Here is a 19,187-nt window from a genome sequence, read left to right as displayed (position 1 = left end):
CTGGCTGCTCCTTCTCCATCTCCTTTGCTGGTCTTCCTCTTCTGCTCAGACCAAGGAAAGGCTCAGTCCTTGGTGCTCTGGTCTCTTCTACATTCACTCCTTAGGTGACCTGGCCCTGTCTCATGGTTTTAAAAACTACTCACAATCTCCCAGCTCCCAAGTTTGTATCCCTAAACCTTCCTCTCTCCTGAACATTAGCCATGACTGTCCAACTAACACCTGACATCTCCACCTGGATGTCTGAAAGGCATCTCAAACTTAGCAGAGCCCCATCTGGACTCCTGATCTTTCCACTGTCTCAAACCTGCTCTTTCCAAATCTTCCCCTCCTAGTATATGGCAACTCGATCCTTCCTGTTATTCAGACTAAACCCTGGAGGCACCCTTTTTTTCCCCAATTTATCCACCCCACCCGCACATCCTTTGTTTTCTATGGCTGCAACTCTGTTTGTAAATAAGTAGTTCATTTGTACTGTTTTTTAGATTTAACATATAAGTGATGTGTTATGATACTTGTCTTTCTGTATTTGACTTACTTCACTTAGTATGATCATCTCTAGGTCCATCCATGTTGCTGAAAATGGCATTATTTCATTCTTTTGAATCAGCAACACCCCACTGTATATGTACACCACATCTTTATCCATTCATCTGTTGATGGAGACTTAGGATGCTTCCACGTCTTGGCTACTGCAAATACTGCCAGTCTGAACTGCATGTATCTTTTTGAATTCGAGTTTTCATCTCTTCTGAATATATACCCAGGGGTGGGATTGCTGGATCATACAGCAACTCTGTTTTTAAAGGAACTTCCAAACTGTTTTCCACAGTGGCAGCACCAATTCACATTCCCGCCAACAGTGTAGGGAGGTTCTCTTTTCTCCACACCCTCCCTAGAGGAACTCTTGTTGTTCTTTCATTCTCTCACACCCCATACCCAATGCGGCCATGACATCTCGCTGACTCCTCCTTTCCATTATGGCCCAAATCCAAGCACCTCCACTGCTACCAGCCTGGCCCAGGCCACCATCACCTCCCGCCTGCATTGCTGTAAGAGCCTCTATACACTAGTCTCCCTGCCTCCCGCTCCTCTAGCCTCCATTCTCAACCAACAGCCAACGTGTTTCTTTTTAAATCTTCAGTCAGATCTTCAAATCCTGACTCAGTATTCTACAGTGAACTTTCTAGTTCACTAAAAACAAGAGCCAAAGTCTACGGTAGCCCATAAGGGCCTACTTAGCCTGGCGCCTCAGGACTCTCTGCTTCTCTATCTTATCCCTGGCTCACTCACTTCTCTACACTACAATGGCTTCTTTGCTATTCCTGCCTCAGGGCCTTTGCACTGGCTGTTCTCTCTGCCTGGAACACTCTCCTCACCTTCTTCACCTTTCTCTGCACCAACATCACATGGTCATTGAGACAACCCTAACCACACTATTTATAATTATAACTCACCATCCCCAGCCCTCCAGATCCCCCTTGCTCTGATTTATTTTTTCCATGCTGCTGCTGCTGCTGCTAAGTCGCTTCAGTCGTGTCCGACTCTGTGTGACCCCATAGACAACAGCCCACCAGGCTCCCCCGTCCCTGGGATTCTCCAGGCAAGAACACTGGAGTGGGCATGTATCAATTTCTAACATGTTTATGTTAGAAGTATGTTTATTGTTTAGGGTCTTATGTTTATTATGTTTATTGTTTAGGGTCTTATGTTTATTATATTTATTGTTTAGGGTCTTATGTTTATTGTTTAGGGTCTCCTTATGTTTATTGTTTAGGGTCTCTTTCCACTAGAATGCAAGTTCTATGAAGGCAAGAATTTTTGTCTGTTTGAACACTGATGTATGTTATGTGCCCAGAACCATGCCTCCTCCATAATAGGCTCTCAATAAATATTTGTTGAATGAATGAAAAACAAATGATTACTTTGCAGCTTATAGATCACTTTCACATCTGATGATTCCTTTGAGCCTCAAAACTCTGCTGGTTTTTTTTCAGATAAGAAAACAAGTTCAGAGAGGTTAAATAACTTGCCTGAGATCACACAGCTTGTTTTACAGTGGACCTCATACTCTCTTCTGTCCTTAAACCCTCAGATGCCTCTGATTTAACCACACTGGCAACAGTCCCTCCAAGGCCCAGGCCCCACCCAGCTCTCTCCTTCTCCCCAGACTCATACCCCGCCATGCTGGGGACCACGTTTACAGGTTTAGGGATTATTTTTCCCCCAGAGGAGCATTTTGTACACTTTCCCTCAAATGAACTCATATCTGATTTCTAGGGACCATCTGACATAGACATCAGCTTCCAAGGCCAGCTTCTAACCCCAAGACCCTCCTCCCAAACACAGGAGGGACACTGATACACTTGCCACTCCCAACCTTCTGTGACACATGTATCATCATATCTGGACATTCTGTAAGGAATGAGAGAGGAGGTGCAGACAGCAGGAGGGGAGAGAAGCACTGCAAATCAAGAAAAGGCCCTCCTAGCCCTTTCTTAACAACCAGGGGCTGAAACGCGAGGTCACTGCTGCACCACTTAAAAACCGCTTCTACTCTCCTGCTGAGAAATTTCTTTTGGGCCTGAGCCACAGGAACAGCTACAGCAGCTCGTTTATTTCTGCCTCATCCATCACACTCTGAATTGTATATCTGCTCATGATGACTCCTTTTTTTTTTTTGCACAGACTACTGGGAAGCTCGAGGCAGCAAATCGTGGTTCTCAGGTCTTTGGATTCTAGTACTTGCACGAGTGGCCCCCTGGTTCCCTGGTTCTCCTACTCACACATGGTAAACTGTAGCATTTCTTGGCTTCCATAACCATATAAGCCAAATCCTATAACAAATCTCCTCATATATGTGTGTGTGCACATGTGTGCACATGTGTGTGTGTGTGCTCAGTCGTCTCCAACGCTGTGTGACCCCATGCACTGTAGCCCACCAGGCTCCCCTGTCCATGTAATTTTCCAGTTAAGGATATTGGAGTGGGTTGCAATTTCTTACTCCAGGGGATCTTCCCTACCCAGGGATCATACCCTTGCCTTACATCTCCTGCATTAGCAGGTGGATTCTTTACCACTGCACTGCGTGGGAAGCCCATATGTATGTGTATGCTCTTCTGGTTCTGTTTCTCTGAACAGCTCTAATACTGGGGCAAACAATCCATGTTAACTTTTACCAGTACTTAGTGCTGGTAATGGTTTTCCAAAGTGTTGCCTCTTTTGACACTTGCAACCTTCTATGAATACCAGAACCTGGTAGCATCATGATTTCCTGTTCTTACACAAGGAAACTGAGGCTCAGAGGGGTCACCGACTGTCCAAGGTCACACAGCGTGGGCACACCCTGCGAGGCCTGAACCGAGGTCTTCCCACTCACTGGAAGGCTCATCGCCCCTCCTGCACCCCGCTATCCCCCACCCCAGGCTCCCAGCAGCCCCCAGGCATTCCACATGATACAGCCATCAGAGGCCATGAGATCACCACTTGCTCGTGGTCTGTTCCTTAATCCACAGTCCATGCTGGGAGGAAGGCAAACTTGGGGCAGCAACCAAATCAGCAACAGGAGTGGAAGCAGGTAAGAAGGGTGTGGAGGAGGTCAGGACACAGAGAGAGGTGGGGGGCCTCACACTGGCCCCTGGAACTGAGCCTTTGCTCCCTCGCCTGCACCAGCCTGCCCCAGTGACCTGAATATGAAGCAACAACAGACTCATCAACTGGCCCCCAAAATGGCAGCTGCAGGATGGAGAGACCAGGGTGGCAGGGGTTGGTGAGAAGGCTTCAAAAGACAGAGGAACAAGATACAGAATTCAGAGATGCCAACATGGGGAGGGGATGCCTGACTCTTCCCCCCCACCCTCCCTGATGGCAAACTCCAGCACCAGAAGAGAATTTCACATCTTAACCCCAACCCCACACCAGGCTCCAAATGTCTGGTGGCCCTGTGCTGGCCACAACCACTCCTGGAAGCATGAGGGAGGGGCAGCTGCACTCACCTCACATCTGAGGAGGAGGCTTTGTCCTTGGGTCACATGAACCTCTCTTAAGTATTCCATTGGCCAAAAAGTTTGGGTTTTTATTAAGCTGAGATGGCAAAACCCAAACAAACTTTTTGGCCAATCCAATAGTTCCTGCCATGGGTGCAGTTTTACTTCTGGGTGATGTTTTGTGAATAAACAAGCTTGCCTCAGGTCTTCAAGCTGCACGAGGGCAGGAACCATGTGAAGTTTTGCTCACAAGCATGGACCCAGGCCCTGAGCCTCAAAGTCAGCCAAGAAAAGGCTGAAGGGCCTGAGGGAGGAGGCCAAGGGAGGGGAAACCATGTATTCATGAATGCTCCCCAGTATTTGACATTTTAGAGGTATTCAGAGAGAGAGGAGGTGATGTGTGTGTGTGCATGCTTCTGACATGCATCCTGACCCCCTGGCTGGCACTGAGCTGGATTAGGAAGAAACAATGATATACACTATCCCAAACCCCCTGCTGAACCCAAGCAACCTCAGCCTCCTTCAGGTTCCACTTACCCTGTAGAGCTGCCTCTCTGATTTGCTCTCAGATGTTCATCCACTGGGGAACCACTCACTTGATCTTGCCTTCTGAACACCTGAACTGCACAGTCACTGCTTCCCTTGGCCCAGCCACAAGCTAACGGAGACCTCTGCAAGCTTCTAGATTAGCATTCCTTCTGCTGTGAGATGCACGTAGAGTAAAACCCACAGTGTTACACCCAGGCTATAAATTAACCTCAAAAACTGCTGTCTGTTGACAAGACAGCCTCTCACCCCACTCTGCCTCCCAGGAGTGATCTGGTTTGGACGAGACAATGCATCACAGTGGAGGAGAGATGAGCTAAGAATCCAGAAAGCTGGGTTACTGGTCCAGCTCTGCCATGGAACCTTGTGACCATGGGGAAGGCAGTATCAGTATCTCACTCTGGGCTTCAGTATTCCCACCTGTAAAATATGAGAGGTGAACCAGAAGCTCCCTTGGCATGAAGCATGGCATGGGTAGGAGGCAGGTGCAATGTGAAGTCCTTCAGGCTCAAGTTCAAATCCCTGCTTTGCCATTTCTTGTCTCAGCAACTCTGAGAAAGTTACTGAGTGTTTGGTAGCCTCAGATTCTTCCTGTGTAAGATGGAAGTGATAACAGTACCTCACTGGCATTACTATGTTTACCCTTCCCTTCCTGTCTGCTCCTCAAACTGCTTTTTAAAGCACAAATCTGATCCCTCCTTGAAAAGTGAAAGTGTTAGCCACTCCGTCGTGTCTGAATCTTTGTGACCCTATGGACTGTAGCCCACCAGGATCCTCTGTCCATGGAATTTTCCAGGCAATAATACTAGAGTGGATAGCCATTCCCATCTCCAGGGGATCTTCCTGACCCAGGGATTGAACCCAGATCTCCTGCATTGCAGGTGGATTCTTTACCATCTGAGCCACCTGGGGAACCCTCTCTACCTCCTTAAAAGCTTCTAAAGGCTCTCCAGTATCCTTGGAAAGACACAGACTCCTTACTCTGGAAGATGCTTACTCCAGCCTCTAACCGGCCCCCCTCACTTGCTTCTCCCATTCCAGTCACACTGGCTGCTCTCCTCTCGCCATACTCCCTTCTGCTAAAGGCCCTTTGCACACTCTGTTTGCATACATGGAATACTTTGGTACCTTTTCAACCAAATATGCCATGCTTCAACCTCACTCAGGCCTCACTTCCTCACTCCTGACTACATCTAGAGCCTCAGTAAAGACTCTTGCAGTCCCCTGTATCTCTCCTTTGTACCTACTGTCACAGTTGTAAATTTACATATGAATGATTGCTTTGGGGCTTCTTTAACAGTGACTGTTAAAGAACCCGCATGCCAATGCAGGAAACACAGGAGACACAGGTTCAATCTCTGGCCGGGAAGATCCCCTGGAGAAGGCAATGGCAATCCACTCCAGTATTCTTCCCTGGAAAATTTCATGGATAAAGGTGCCTATCGGGCTACAGTCCATGCAGTCACAAAGAGTCAGACATGACTCAGCTCACACTAGAGGAAGGAAAAGGATTGTTTGATGACAAAACTAAGTTCTGCAGTCTCCATGAGGACAGAGACCATGTTGCTTAACATCTAACACAGTGCCTGTAGAAAAAAATTTTAATGAACATAATAAAATCCAACAATGCTGACATCTATTAAGCAATTTCTATATGCCAGTCACCCCCTAAAAGACTTTATTGTTTCTCTCATTTAACAAAAGGAAGACTGAGTTGCAGAGGCGTTAGGTAACTTGCCCAGTATCACACAGCTAGTAAGGTGTCAAATCATACAAGTCTGCTTACTGGAAAATTATTTAAAACCTTTCACTCAACAGAAGAAGCAGGATACAGGGAACAGATCTTCAAGCAAGGAGGCTGGCACTTCTTAAGCACTTCATCATCATCATAATTGCTAACAGACAATTGATGTATTCAGTTATGGTGTGTTCAATATTATTCTGAGGATTTTACATAAATTAACTCATCCTCCCAATGACCCTACAGGGGGAGTACTACCATTATCCTCATTTAACAGATGAGGAAACTGATGCTTAGAAAGATTAACTGGTTTGCCCACAGTTACCTGGCTTACAGGTAGTAGAGTGTGTGTGTGTGTGTTAGTTGCTCAGTCGTGTCCAACTCTTTGCAACCACATGTACTATAGCCCACTAAGCTTCTCAGTCCATGGAATTCTCTATGTAAGAATACTGGAGTGAGTAGCCATTCCCTTCTCTGGGGATCTTCCCAACCCTGGGACTGAACCTGGGTCTCCTGCATTGCAGGCAGAAGTAGAAAGTGGGTCCACCTAATTCCAGAGGATCCCAGAAACAATCCTTTTCTAGGAAAACCCAGCCTGTGATTCCCAGGGAGGACAGATTTCCCACCAAGTTTCAGGTTTCTGCCTTCAGTTCTAATAAGCAGACTGAAGCTCCTTCTAGCACTGAGCCTACCCAGCTAAACAGGGTATGGACAGGTATGGCCACAAAGCCACCCACTGCTCCAGGGCCTCAGCTGAGGAGGCTGCATAGCATCATCATAAACAGTGACTCACAGGGCAGCCATGGAAAAGGAAGACAGTGGGGGCTAAAAAAAGACCTGTGACCACATATTATAGAGAGGACGATCATCAACCATGACCACCAGGGCAAGCCCTGCCTCCACTCCACACACATCCCTCCAGCTGCACTGGAATCCTGCTCTGGGATCCTCTCAGAGGCTCCTTTGAACTGGATTTTATCACTGGGCCTCAGCTGCTCAGAGAACAGGCTCTGAAGCCCCAATTCTAACTCTACCCCTCAGTAGCAATGGCATCTCAGACCAGTCATTGAACCCACCTGAGCCTCAGTTTCCTCCCCAATAAAATGGGGATAAGAAACACCCACTTCACAAGAACAGTATGGAGATGAAATGAGTTAATGTGTGTGTGAAAGGCCTCGCACAGTACTCAGCTCAGCAACTGTTAGTTCCCCCCGTGGATGAAAGGAAGTGGGTGGCAAAGCGGAGAAGACAGGCATATAGTCCAATTTTCCTGGAGCACCCACTCTTTAGGGTTCACATATTACCTGTGCCTGAGAGCTTCACACCAATTCACTGTTCATCCACATAGCATCCCACTTCCAGAACATGATGACGATAACAAGAATAATCGACAAAGAATAACAGTTGTTAAATATGTACCATGTAGGAGACACTGGGGAAAACACTTTGCACTCATCACATTATTATTTAATATTACTTTGATCATCATAAGCATTTCATAAGGCAGTCCAGAGCCATACTGCCCACATTCAAATCTGACACAAATGCTTACTAGTTGTGTCAGCTTAGGTAAATTCTTTAAATTTCCTATTCCTCAATTTCCTAATCTGTAAAATGGGGATAATAATAATAGCACATATTTCATAAAGTTGTGGCCAGGATTAAAACAGTTAATACATGATGGCAGAGATGTTTAGTGCCCGACCCAAAATTAATGCCCCTTTAACAGTGTAGAGTTGTGGCCAGGAGTGGCTGCCCTGATGGAAACCACAATTTCCAGTCCCTGATATCTTGTTGAGGCCATGTGACTAAACTCTGGTGTTTGGAATGTGGAAGGAATTAACATACCCACATCCAAGACTGTCCTATAAAAACCTCCCCATCATCCTTACTGTTGTCCCCAATCAAGGAATTTCCTGAGAGTCGCATATTCTAGATGGCAGACCCTCTATCAGATTCCATGAAACAGAGCATCTCCTTCCACTAGCTTCAACTGGACTCAACATGAATGAGAAAACAAGTTTGATTGTGTTCAGTTGCTGAAATGTTAGAATTTATCTGATGCAACAGCTTGCATTACCCTAACTAATAAAGAAACTGAAATTGACACTGGAAGTAGGGTACTTATATATGTGGCATTGGCTTAGAAGTCAGATGGTGGGTTAAGATGTTCAAGGCTCGAAAACTGGAGCCTCATGTTTTGCAGCAGTGAAATGTTTAGTTAAACTGTCGCTATGATAATTTAGAAGGCAGAACTTATGCCTACTGAGCCTGTAAGCTCTAGGGAAAAAAGATTGAAAAATAATGGTAAGAGAGTTTGCTGCTTGTTCTGGGCTAAGTTTAGCAAGATATTAGGGGAAGAGAAGATCGCAGGCATGAACTAGTCAGTTTGCACGTAAAATTGGGAAGGAGTAGTGCAGAAGACAGCTATTCCTAGATACTGAGCAATAAGAACAAAGATTGAGCAGACATCTAAGTGAAGCATCAGTTAGAACTGGACATGGAACAACAGACTGGTTCCAAATTGGGAAAAGAGTACGTCAAGGTTGTATCTTATCACCCTGCTTATTTACCTTATATGCAGAGTACATCATGAGAAATGCTGGGCTGGATGAAGCACTAGCTGGACTCAAGATTGCTGGGAGAAATATCAATAACCTCAGATATGCAGATGACACCACCCTTACGGCAGAAAGTGAAGAAGAACTGAAGAGCCTCTTGATGAAAGTGAAAGAAGGGAGTGAAAAAGTTGGCTTAAAGCTCAACATTCAAAAAACTAAGATCATGGCATCCGGACCCATCATTTCATGGCAAATAGATGGAGAAACGGTGGAAACACTGGCAGACTTTATTTTCTGGGGGCTCCAAAATCACTGCAGATGGTGACTGCAGCCATGAAATAAAAAGACGCTTGCTCCTTGGAAGAAAAGTTATGACCAACCTAGACAGCACATTAAAAAGGAGAGACATTAACTTGCCAACAAAGGTCCATCTAGTCAAAGCTATGGTTTTTCCAGTAGTCATGTATGGATATGAGAGTTGGACTATAAAGAAAGCTGAGTGCCAAAGAATTGATGCTTTTGAACTGTGGTGTTGGAGAAGACTCTTGAGAGTCTCTTGGACTGCAAGGAGATCCAACCAGTCCATCCTAAAGGAAATCAGTCCTGAATATTCATTGGAAGGACTGATGCTGAAGCTGAAACTCCAATACTTTGGCCACCTGATGTGAAGAACAGACTCATTTGAAAAGACCATGATTCTGGAAAAGGTCGAAGGTGGGAGGAGAAGGGGATGACAGAGGATAAGATGGTTGGATGGCATTACCTACTCAATGGACATGAGTTTGATTAAACTCTGGTAGTTGGTGATGGACTGGGAGGCCTGGCGTTGTGCAGTCCATGGGGTCGCAAAAAGTCTGACATGACTGAGCGACTGAACTGAACTGAACCTAGTGAAATAAATGTCAGATAGAGTGTATAAGGTTCCCACCTAAGCCTGATGGCCTCATTAAGTTGAGAGAGAAATAGAGGTTTGAGGTGAAGGAAGAAATAATCCAAACTGGAGAATTAGGTCTAGGAAAAAACTGGCTGCTGGTAAGCAAGATGTCATAGATGAAAATCCTACTGAGCTGTTGAGGGAATTGCATTGGCAAAATCTATGAGCCTAGATTTTTAAAATCTTTTACTGTTAAAGCATTAAAACAATCCTTGTGTTATGCAAAGTTGCTTCAGTCATGTCTGATTCTTTGCAATCCCGTGGACTATATGTAGCCCACCAGGCTCCTCTGTCCACGGGATTCTCTAGGCAAGAATACTGGAGCAGGTTGCCATGCCCTCCTCCAGGGGATCTTCCCCACCCAGGGATCAAATTTGCATCTCTTATGTCTCCTGCATTGACAGATGGGTTCTTTACCACTAATGCCACCTGGGAAGCCCAAAACAATCCTTGGGCCCCTTAAAGTTCAAGGCAAAGACTAGATTACTAGATTTAGAGCCTCAAAGAGGTCATATTCCCTAAGACCCACTTCAAGGGTGGCCAAGAAGCATCAGGAACGATATTCCTCCTACAGAGCCACAAGTGTGAAGAACAATGAACCGGGAAATTGCTCTCAGAGAGGAGCAGAAGTGGGGCTTAAGCAAGGAAACCTCACCCATGGTCTGCTTGGCAGATTTCATAACTACTAGGGGCCAGTGACTTCTGTGTATCTCTCACTGCTGCCTCTTCCTAATGGGTTATCGTCCGATACAGGCACAGAGGGGAAGATAATGAGTTTCTTTTGGATCCTGGGTCCCTGAACCATGAGGAGCCACATTCAACTCCATGGATAGGACAGGAATTCACCCAAAGATCCAGAACTTCAAGTTGAAAGTAGTGACTGGATAGAACATGAGGATCTTCCCTTAGAGGAAGGGAACCATGTTTTGTGTCTGAAAAGAAGGAAACACAGAGATATTTGGTGGTCAGAGGGCCTGTGACATATCTGGCCAGTGATATACAAATATGATGATGAAGGCTCCTTTCAGGCTTAGCCCATAACACCGTTCTTAAGATGCCCACGCTCTCCTTCCTCTACCTATGGGCTGGATAAATGTCCAAAGAAGGCCCTAAAGGCCACAGGTTGAAGGTAAAGAAAGCACTCTCTCCAACAGTCTTGGTATTCAAATGACTCTCCAGTTCACTCCCACCACACTCCTCTCCCAATCAGTCTTTAGTGAGTAAGAAATGACTAGTCAGCCATTAAAAAGAATACATTTGAATCAGTTCTAATGAGGTGATGAAACTGGAGCCTGTTATACAGAGTGAAGTAAGTCAGAAAGAAAAACACCAATACAGTATACTAACGCATATATATGGAATTCAGAAAGATGGTAACGACAACCCTATATGCGAGACAGCAAAACACACACAGATGTATAGAACAGTCTTTTGGACTCTGTGGGAGAAGGCAAGGGTGGGATGATCTGAGAGAATAGCATTGAAACATGTATATTATCATATGTGAAACAGATCACCAGTCCAGGTTCGATGCATGAGATGGTGCTCAGGGCTGGTGTACTGGGATGACCCAGAGGGATAGGATGGGGAGGGAAATGGGAGGTGGGTTCAGGATGGGGAACACATGTACACCCATGGCTGATTCATGTCAATGTATGGCAAAAATCACTACAATATTGTAATTAGCCTTCAATTAAAATAAATAAATTTTTTAAAAAAAGAAAGAAATGAACTTCTATTGTGTTAAGCTAAGATTTGGAGGTTGTTCTTTATAACAGCTAATGTAACTATAACAATTATAATATATAGCACTCTTCGAACGGTGCTTGGCATATAATAAACACTGCACAAGTGTAGCTATTACTATTACAAAACCCATTTTACAAATAGGGAAACTTATGGGTGTGTCTGACTCCCGAGTCAATTACTATTTTATATTTACTTCTCAGTAAATGATAGCCAGATCCATTTTATAGGTAAGTTTGGTGTCTGGCTCAAGGTCACAAATAACAACAGATCCAGAATTAGAGGCCTTTCTTAACTATTCAAAGGCCATTAGCCACCCCACCCCTTAACCCAGATCTCCAGGTTGGTCCCCTATTGTTTTATTTTGTTGTTATTTTTATGGTGTGTTTCAGGAAACACTCTACTTACAAATACTCCAGCACTGAACTGGTGAATCTGAATAGAAAACCAAGCAACCCTCCGCTGACCCAAATTTCAAGTTTTAATTTACATTGAGTTAGTTAATTAAAAACGTGCTCTGTGAGCATAGACACTGACATGGCTGGCTGCTGAAATTGCTTTTGCAGTTCTTCACAAAAAGCTGGGTTTCTTATGGTTTCGTCCCACACAGCAACCCTGTACTATGGAATAACTCAACCAGCTCGGGAGATCTGAGGGAAGATGGGTAGCGGGGGTGGATTTGGGGGATGATGGGTGGGCCAGGAAAACAGCTGAGTAAGCATTTGATCTATGGAGCAACAGAAAAGCAAAAGACCTGAACACCAACTTACCCACCAAACCAGGGTTGGTGAGGTGAGGGCTCATGTTAATTAGTGTTTATAAAGTGATTGGGGATCCCAGAAGTGAATGAGACTATTCAAAATCCCCTTATTATTATTATCACCAGTCTGAATAATCTGTTTTTTAAGGAAGCCACTATTATCGAGTGCCTACTATGTGGCAGTTGCTTTCACACATCTGATCTAATTCTTTTAATCACCCTATGTGGTAGGTTTGGGTTTTCTTCCTTTTTTATGTCTTTTTTGGTTTTGCAATCCTCACTCTGCAGATGAGAAAAACAAATTTAGCAAAATTAAGTCACCTGCTAAAGAGTGGCAGAGCTGAAATCTGAGGTTAGACCTTTCTAAGTGTAAAGCCCTTCTCCCTTTCATCACACCACACTGCCTCTTGCAATCTTCTCTTCAAATTCTTTCTGCATTTAAAACAAAATTCCATCCAAGGATGCCTATGGCTCTTTTTATGTCTTCTTTTTTACTGAAGTGTAATTTGCAATACAGTGAAACACACATATCTTAAGTTTACAATGCAATGCATTTTGACAAAGGCACATACCTCTGAACCCACACCCCTATCAACAGAAGGATATTTCTATCACCCAGAAAGCTCCCTGGTGCCCCTTCACTAATGATGCCCTTTTTTTTTTTTTTTTTTTAAAGAAATACAGTCAGTAAAATGAGCTACTTTCCTTTGATCAAGCCATCTATTTGTGACCTTCGCAATGAGGCTATGCGCATGAGGTTAATCTCTGAGGTGGGTGCACTGTCTTATTTGATGCTTTGAATATCAGGAAGGAAGATTCACATAAAATTCTGCACCCTGGTGGTTCCATCCACATTGAACACGTGGATAAGACAAAGATAACAGATACCATTCTGCCTGAATTATATGACTACCATCATCATTTTGGCCCCTAAAATATGTCATGCACCAGACTGTAATATTTATACAAATAATTTCATTTAATCCTCATAATTATTACCTCTACTTTACAGCTGAGGAAATTGGGCTCAGAGTGATTAGGTATGATACATAAGAACACACAGCTAGAAAAATGTAAGCCTTGAAATTCAAATCCAGGATACCTGATTTCACAGGCTTTTACGAGTGAACTCCGGGAGTTGGTGATGGACAGGGAGGCCTGGCGTGCTGTAATTCATGGGGTCACATAGAGTCGGACACGACTGAGCAACTGAACTGAACTGAATTGATGGGTAAATTTTATATCTCAAAGGTGTAATGGGCTAGTTATGATCATTCAACAAATAGTACCCAGAATTTACTGAGTGTTAGGTGCTGTGCTGAGTGATATGGAGAAAGATACAAAGATGATAAAGATACAGTCTCAACTGTTAGTGCCACAGTGCAATGGGGAGTCACTTAGAGCAAAGTCAGGGTCAAGATTCCCACAGGATGGGGAATGGGCTGTGGAAGGCCTAGGTTTTGGGGAGGGAAAAAGGGTTGCATCAAGGAAGGCCTCACAGAGATTCCAGAAAGACAGTTTTTGAACCAAGTCTTCAGGGATGAGTGAGAACTGGCCAGCTCTGATGGGGTTTAAGGTAAATGACTGCACAGACAATGGTGTGGTGAAGCACTTCTGTCTGTTCTTTATTGAGCTTTAGCAAAATCAATCAAGCCAAATTTTAAACCCCTTACTGAAATGCAACCCTCACTGAGTTGTCTTATCTATTTCCCCACATACTCTAAACAGCTGAGAGTCAATGAAAGAAAAAAACCAGCTTTGAAGAGTAAAACAGTCACCACAGAGTTCACACCCTAAGCTCACACGTGTGATTCTTGAGAGCCAGCAAGCCCTCACTGACAGCCAATTATCTTTTATTTTCTGAGTCAAGTCCCATGTGATCCATTTCCTGATTCTTCGGGTCATAGGTGCAGAAAATTAGAAAGGGGGACAGGTACAGAGATGGCAGTAAGAAGGGGCAACCAAGGTAGAAAGACTTGAAAAGATGATTCAAGGAATTCAGAATTCCACAGTTAGTTTCTGGATATCACTGTACAATATTATACAATAGCTTGCTCAACTCAACAGGCATCTAAGAAGCTGTGTACCAGGAGCTTAAATCCAGTTCTGCCCTGTACAGTTTGATAGGAACAAAAGGTGTATAAATTAAGATAGAAAGATTGTCAGGCTAAGAAGGGCCTCAGTTCAACTGCGTAGTTAATTAAGGGCAGCAAGGATGGCCTGAAGGCAGGGAATTCATCTGTCAGTAAAGAGCAAGACATTTATGTTTCCTGTGCCTCAATTTCCTCCTCTGTCTAGTGGGGATAACAGCAGTACCTTTCCAAGCGAATGCTGAGAGGTAAATGAGTCAATATACAGAGTGGTATTGAATGCACGTTAGCTGTTATTAGCTTGTACCGCTGCTTGCTCAGTGCCTAGATTAGTAACTGCTCAATAAATATTGATGAACAAATGAATTCAGGAATGAATAAATGATGCTACTGAGTTAAAGGGGGAGAAAGATTATGTACGGCCTGGGCTCCTTAATACGACTTGCAAATCAGAAAGAATGTCATGCAAAATAGTTGAAGAAACAGATTTGATGTTTAATGTATGTTTCAGATACCTAAAAAATTAATTGCTCATTTCTTACTGCTTCCTTCCATTTTTAACAAGCCCAAGGAAAAGAGATGGAGCCATCACAATGAAATTACAGTATATCTCATACTACAAGATGGTGGAAGGGGCCCTGAGACCTACGAGTTAAGCTCTGTGCTGTGGAAATGCTGCAATGGCAGCAAACCCCAACCACCACACACTCACCCTGCCCCAAACCAGCTCTGTGGTCTCCTCCTTCCTCAAATTATACTTACTCCAAAAAGGATAAACACAAAAACTGCCTTTAAAAGATGCTAAAGATCATAAAAGTAAAACCAACTTGAAAAAATATAGAGGCTGCTAACACAGACAGACAGAGCTACAAGAGGACTTGGGAGTGTATTACAGATCCAGGCCTTCATTATATAGAAGAGGAGACTGAGGCCCAGAGAAGCAAAGTGAGTTATGACCCACAGTCACAACTTCAAGAGAATGGCCAACTCAGAGGTGAAGCAGGGCACCCAGATTCCCAAGTGAAGTGAAAGTGCAAATGGCTCAGTCCTGTCCCACTCTTTGTGATCCATGGACTGTAGTCCACTGAAGCCCGGCAGGCTCCTCTGTCCATGGAATTCTCCAGGCAAGAATATTGGAATGGGTAGCCATTCCCTTCTCCAGGGGATCTTCCCTACCCAGGGATCCAACCCGGGTCTCCTGCGCTGCAGGCAGATTCTTTACGTCTGAACCACCAGGGAAGCCAAACTGGAGTCGAAAGGGGAATCCTTTTCTTCCCAAAGGAAACGGGAGTGGGAGGAGATTCCAGTAGGAACAGCAGGTAAGGGTTGGGGGGCGGGGAGGTAAGAACAGGGGCGGTGGGCTCACGCCGGTGGGAGGAAAATTAAGTCTCTCTGTACTTTTTGTGGGTGCAGGGTTTCAAACAGAAATTATCCAGTCCAAAGCTCCTGGGTTTTACAGGTGAATCCTTATTCTCCGCCAGAAGAAACGCACACAAAGACCAATGCCTTCTCCCAGGTGTTTCCATCTCATCAGGATTTCACAGGTACGGGTGGACCTGCATGGGAAGCCTTACAGGTACCCTCCCTTTAGAGGTTTCGCTCTCCAACAGGCAGCAGAGAGGGGGGGGGCTTTGGCGAAGATGCGGGAGGAGTCTTGATGAGCATCAGGGGGGAGTTGCCAACTTGGCCCCACCACCCACAAGCGCAAGCGCGCGCACACACACACACACACTTTTTGCTTCTTCCTTCCCCTCCCCCAACGATGACCAAAGCCAGGTGAGGGGACTGACAATTGGAGATTCTGTTTCCAAAGGGCTTCTGCTGGAGCTGCTTGCTTCTGAGCCACCCACAGAAACACGCGCGGACGCGCGCACACAGACTCTCACAAATATGCACACACTCCCATGCACACACTTGGCACCCCCAGAGGCCGGGCCACGCCCGTTGCATCTCTGCTTAGGCCCGGGGAAAACGACAGGCAGCAACATGAATGAAATCTGCCCAGAAAGACTGCATTTCAGCTCCAACCAAGCAGCCTCCAGCCAAACCGCCGAATATGTAACAAAGTTTTATTTCGCTTTTGGAGTCTCCAGTTACACTTCTACCATTTCCTGTGGAAAATTGAAGCTTTGAAGTGTCTAGCTCCGGCTTTCGCAGACAGGCAGGACCGCCAGCTCGAGCTCTCAAAAACAAACGCCCCGGCCCCACCCCCTCCGCCACCAGAACTGCAGGTTCAAACCCACCCAGCTCCGGCCTTCAAAATAGGGGGTGCGGAGAGGAATGACAGAACCTACTGGAAACCACCTCTTAAACCGGCAGTCTCCCCGGAACTCCGCCCCACTCCCATCCTGACGGGATCCCTTAAGCCAAGTGGTGACAGCCGCAGCTCCCAGACAGCCAACAGCGGCAAAAGCTGGGAGGTCTCCATCCGGGGGGTTGTCCATTGCGCAGCGCCCACCAGCTGTGAGCTCTGGCCTCAAAAACTGCCCCAGAAAAATTGCCCGTTCCACCCTCTCACCACGTACACATTTCCCCGACTGTTTCTAGGCCGAGTGAGCTCTCAGTCTGCCTTTACAGCTACGGGGCGTCTCCTTCACCAGCTCACCGACGGCGTCCCGAGGGCGCCGGGAAGCAAGCGGAATCGGGCGGCTGAGGGAGAAAAGCGTCTCCTCCCGAGTCCCAGGGAGCCAAACTCCTTCGCCCGCGTATTTGTCATCTTTAAGGTCTAAAACAAAAAACAAAAACTCCACAGGGCTCTGGCAGAAATGTATACTAGGCGCAAATGATCGCCCCCCAAAGTGGCGCTGTGTTCTGCCTGCAGGAGGCAGCCGCCGCTCCACCCGGAATCGCGGGCGGAACCGCAAGCTCTCTAGCCTGGGACGCTACCAACCACGTAAAGTACGCGCAGCGCATCCCGAAAGCAGGAGGCACTAGGTGGGGTTTCTGGCCGTCTTCAGATCGGTGGTCCCCTCAGAGGTTTAAGAGCAGCGGGCGGCCGAAAGGACGCGGGAGGGGACCGAAGGGCCAACTTAGGAGAGAGTTGGACGCGTTGGATGGGAGGGGGCGGCACCCGCGCGACCACTTACCGCTGGCGTTCTTCCCGCAGATGAGGTGCTGGTAGGGCTGCAGCAGCCCCCAGATCTCGGAGTCGTTGTTGACCGTGTACTCCAGCGTCTCCACGGTGAACTTGGGCGCCTCGTGGAGCGCGTGGTGGTGGTGGTGGTGGTGGTTGGCGGCGGCTGCCGGTGGGGCTGCGGCGGCGGCGGCAGCAGCAGCGACGGTCGGCGGGGCGCAACAGCTGCTGCCTCCGCTGGCGCTGCTGGCTGCGCTGCAGGCGCCGCCGCTCGCCGCTCCCCCTCCGGGGACCTCCCGCTCCTTATCCGCCGCGGGGGCTGCTCCGGGGCCCGAGCCTTGGCCTGGGCCGGAGCTGGAGCCCGGGCCCAGGCCGCTGCAGCTCCTGGGCAGCCCGGAGGCCACGACCCGCGCGTAGATGTCCCGGAATAGGCTCTCCATGCAGGCCGTCAGGTAGATGGCTGCGTGCTCGTGGATGCGCAGCGCCACGCGGCTGTCCACCATCCAGCGGTACACGCGGCCCACAGAGAAGGTGAGGCCGCAGCGCGCCGATTTGCCGCGGCCCAGGCGGTCGCCACCGGCACTGCTCATGTTGTAGAGGGACAGCGCGGCCAGCGCGGCCGCCGTGCAGTGCGCCGCCAGGCCCCAGGACAGCACGATCTCCATGGCGCTCTGGATCTCATACTTGGTGCACTTGGCGAAGCGCAGGCTCAGGCGCTGTGCCTCCTTGGCGATGCGTACCAGCGCCCGGCTCACCAGCGTCGACAGCTTGGCCAGTGCGTCTTTAGGCAGGCCGCCGGGGGCCACCGGGCCTGCCCGGGGATCCCGTGAGCGCAGGAGCAACGCCTCCAGCTCCTGGAGGGTCCAGGGGACCTCGTCGAGGTCCGGCAGCAGCCGCGAGCAGTGCTGGCCGGCACAGTCCAGCCCCTCGGAGTCTTCCACCAGGGCAGTGTTGACAGTGTCAAAGCTGTTGTGCCGGCTGTGCATGGAGTCAGTTAGAGGCGGCCAGCAGCTCCCGCCATACGGGGACGCCGGGTGCGAGTCGGAACAGCACAGGGACAAGTTGGAGGAGCGCACTGAGTCCGCCGCGCCACCATAACCCGAGTCCAGCGTTAGATCCTCCAGCGTCCGCACCACCGGCTTCTTACCTCTCCTGGCCATCGCTGCGCCACTTCATGCCGCCGGGAAGCCAAGGGGAAGGAGCAGCGAGGAGCAGCGGGCGCCGGGGCGCGGGAAGAGCCGAGTCAGCGCCGCCTCGGCTCACTTTTCCACCAGCCGCTGCTACCAAGTGTGACTACTTTCGGATGCCTCCCCGAGCCGCCGCCGCTGGAATCCACAGGGCACACCAGGGAGTCATCTTCCAGAGCCCAGGCCGGATCTGGGGCGCGCTAAGGAGCGAGCCAGGCCGGGGTAGAGGCTCACGCCGGACTCGCCCCTTTCTTCCAAAATAAAATAAAAGTGTCTGATCCTCTCCCTACTGGGCCGGGCTGGGCGCAGAAGCCGCTGGACGCCGGCCTCGGTGTTCGTAGGACGGAAATTTATTCAGATGCCGCCGCGGCAGCAGCTCCGCCGGCAGCTGGCTCTTGGCTCTCGGCTCCCCGGTTCCCGGTTCCCGGGCCGGGGTTCACTCCGTGTTCGCCCGCCCGGCACGGAAGAGCAGCAGCGACCGCGGCGGCTGCAAACCCTGCGGAACCCCGCAAGCCCTGGGCAGCCAGCGGGGCGGGCGTATGTAAAGCAGGGCCGGCGGAGAGCCA

General features: G+C 47.9%; 1 protein-coding gene across 3 annotated transcripts in view; it reads right to left on the bottom strand.

The window, feature by feature from the left end:
• ABTB3 (ankyrin repeat and BTB domain containing 3) overlaps positions 1–19,146 on the bottom strand; it is a 332,144-nt gene extending 312,998 nt beyond the window's left edge. For 2 of the 3 annotated variants that reach the window (XM_019961249.2, XM_019961248.2), the window contains exon 1: positions 17,448–19,146. In XM_019961249.2, coding sequence (XP_019816808.1) covers positions 17,448–18,594 — 1,147 coding nt within the window. In that variant the 5' untranslated portion in view covers positions 18,595–19,146. The remainder of the gene's footprint in view (positions 1–17,447) is intronic. The other variant, XM_019961247.2, reaches the window with a different exon arrangement.
• Positions 19,147–19,187: the final 41 nt, after the last annotated feature.

The sequence above is a fragment of the Bos indicus genome, chromosome 5, assembly GCF_029378745.1.
Source record: "Bos indicus isolate NIAB-ARS_2022 breed Sahiwal x Tharparkar chromosome 5, NIAB-ARS_B.indTharparkar_mat_pri_1.0, whole genome shotgun sequence".
In the NCBI taxonomy this organism is placed as follows: Eukaryota; Metazoa; Chordata; class Mammalia; order Artiodactyla; family Bovidae; genus Bos; species Bos indicus.
The sequence above is the reverse complement of the archived record's forward strand: the minus strand, read 5'-3'. Positions and strand labels throughout refer to the sequence as shown.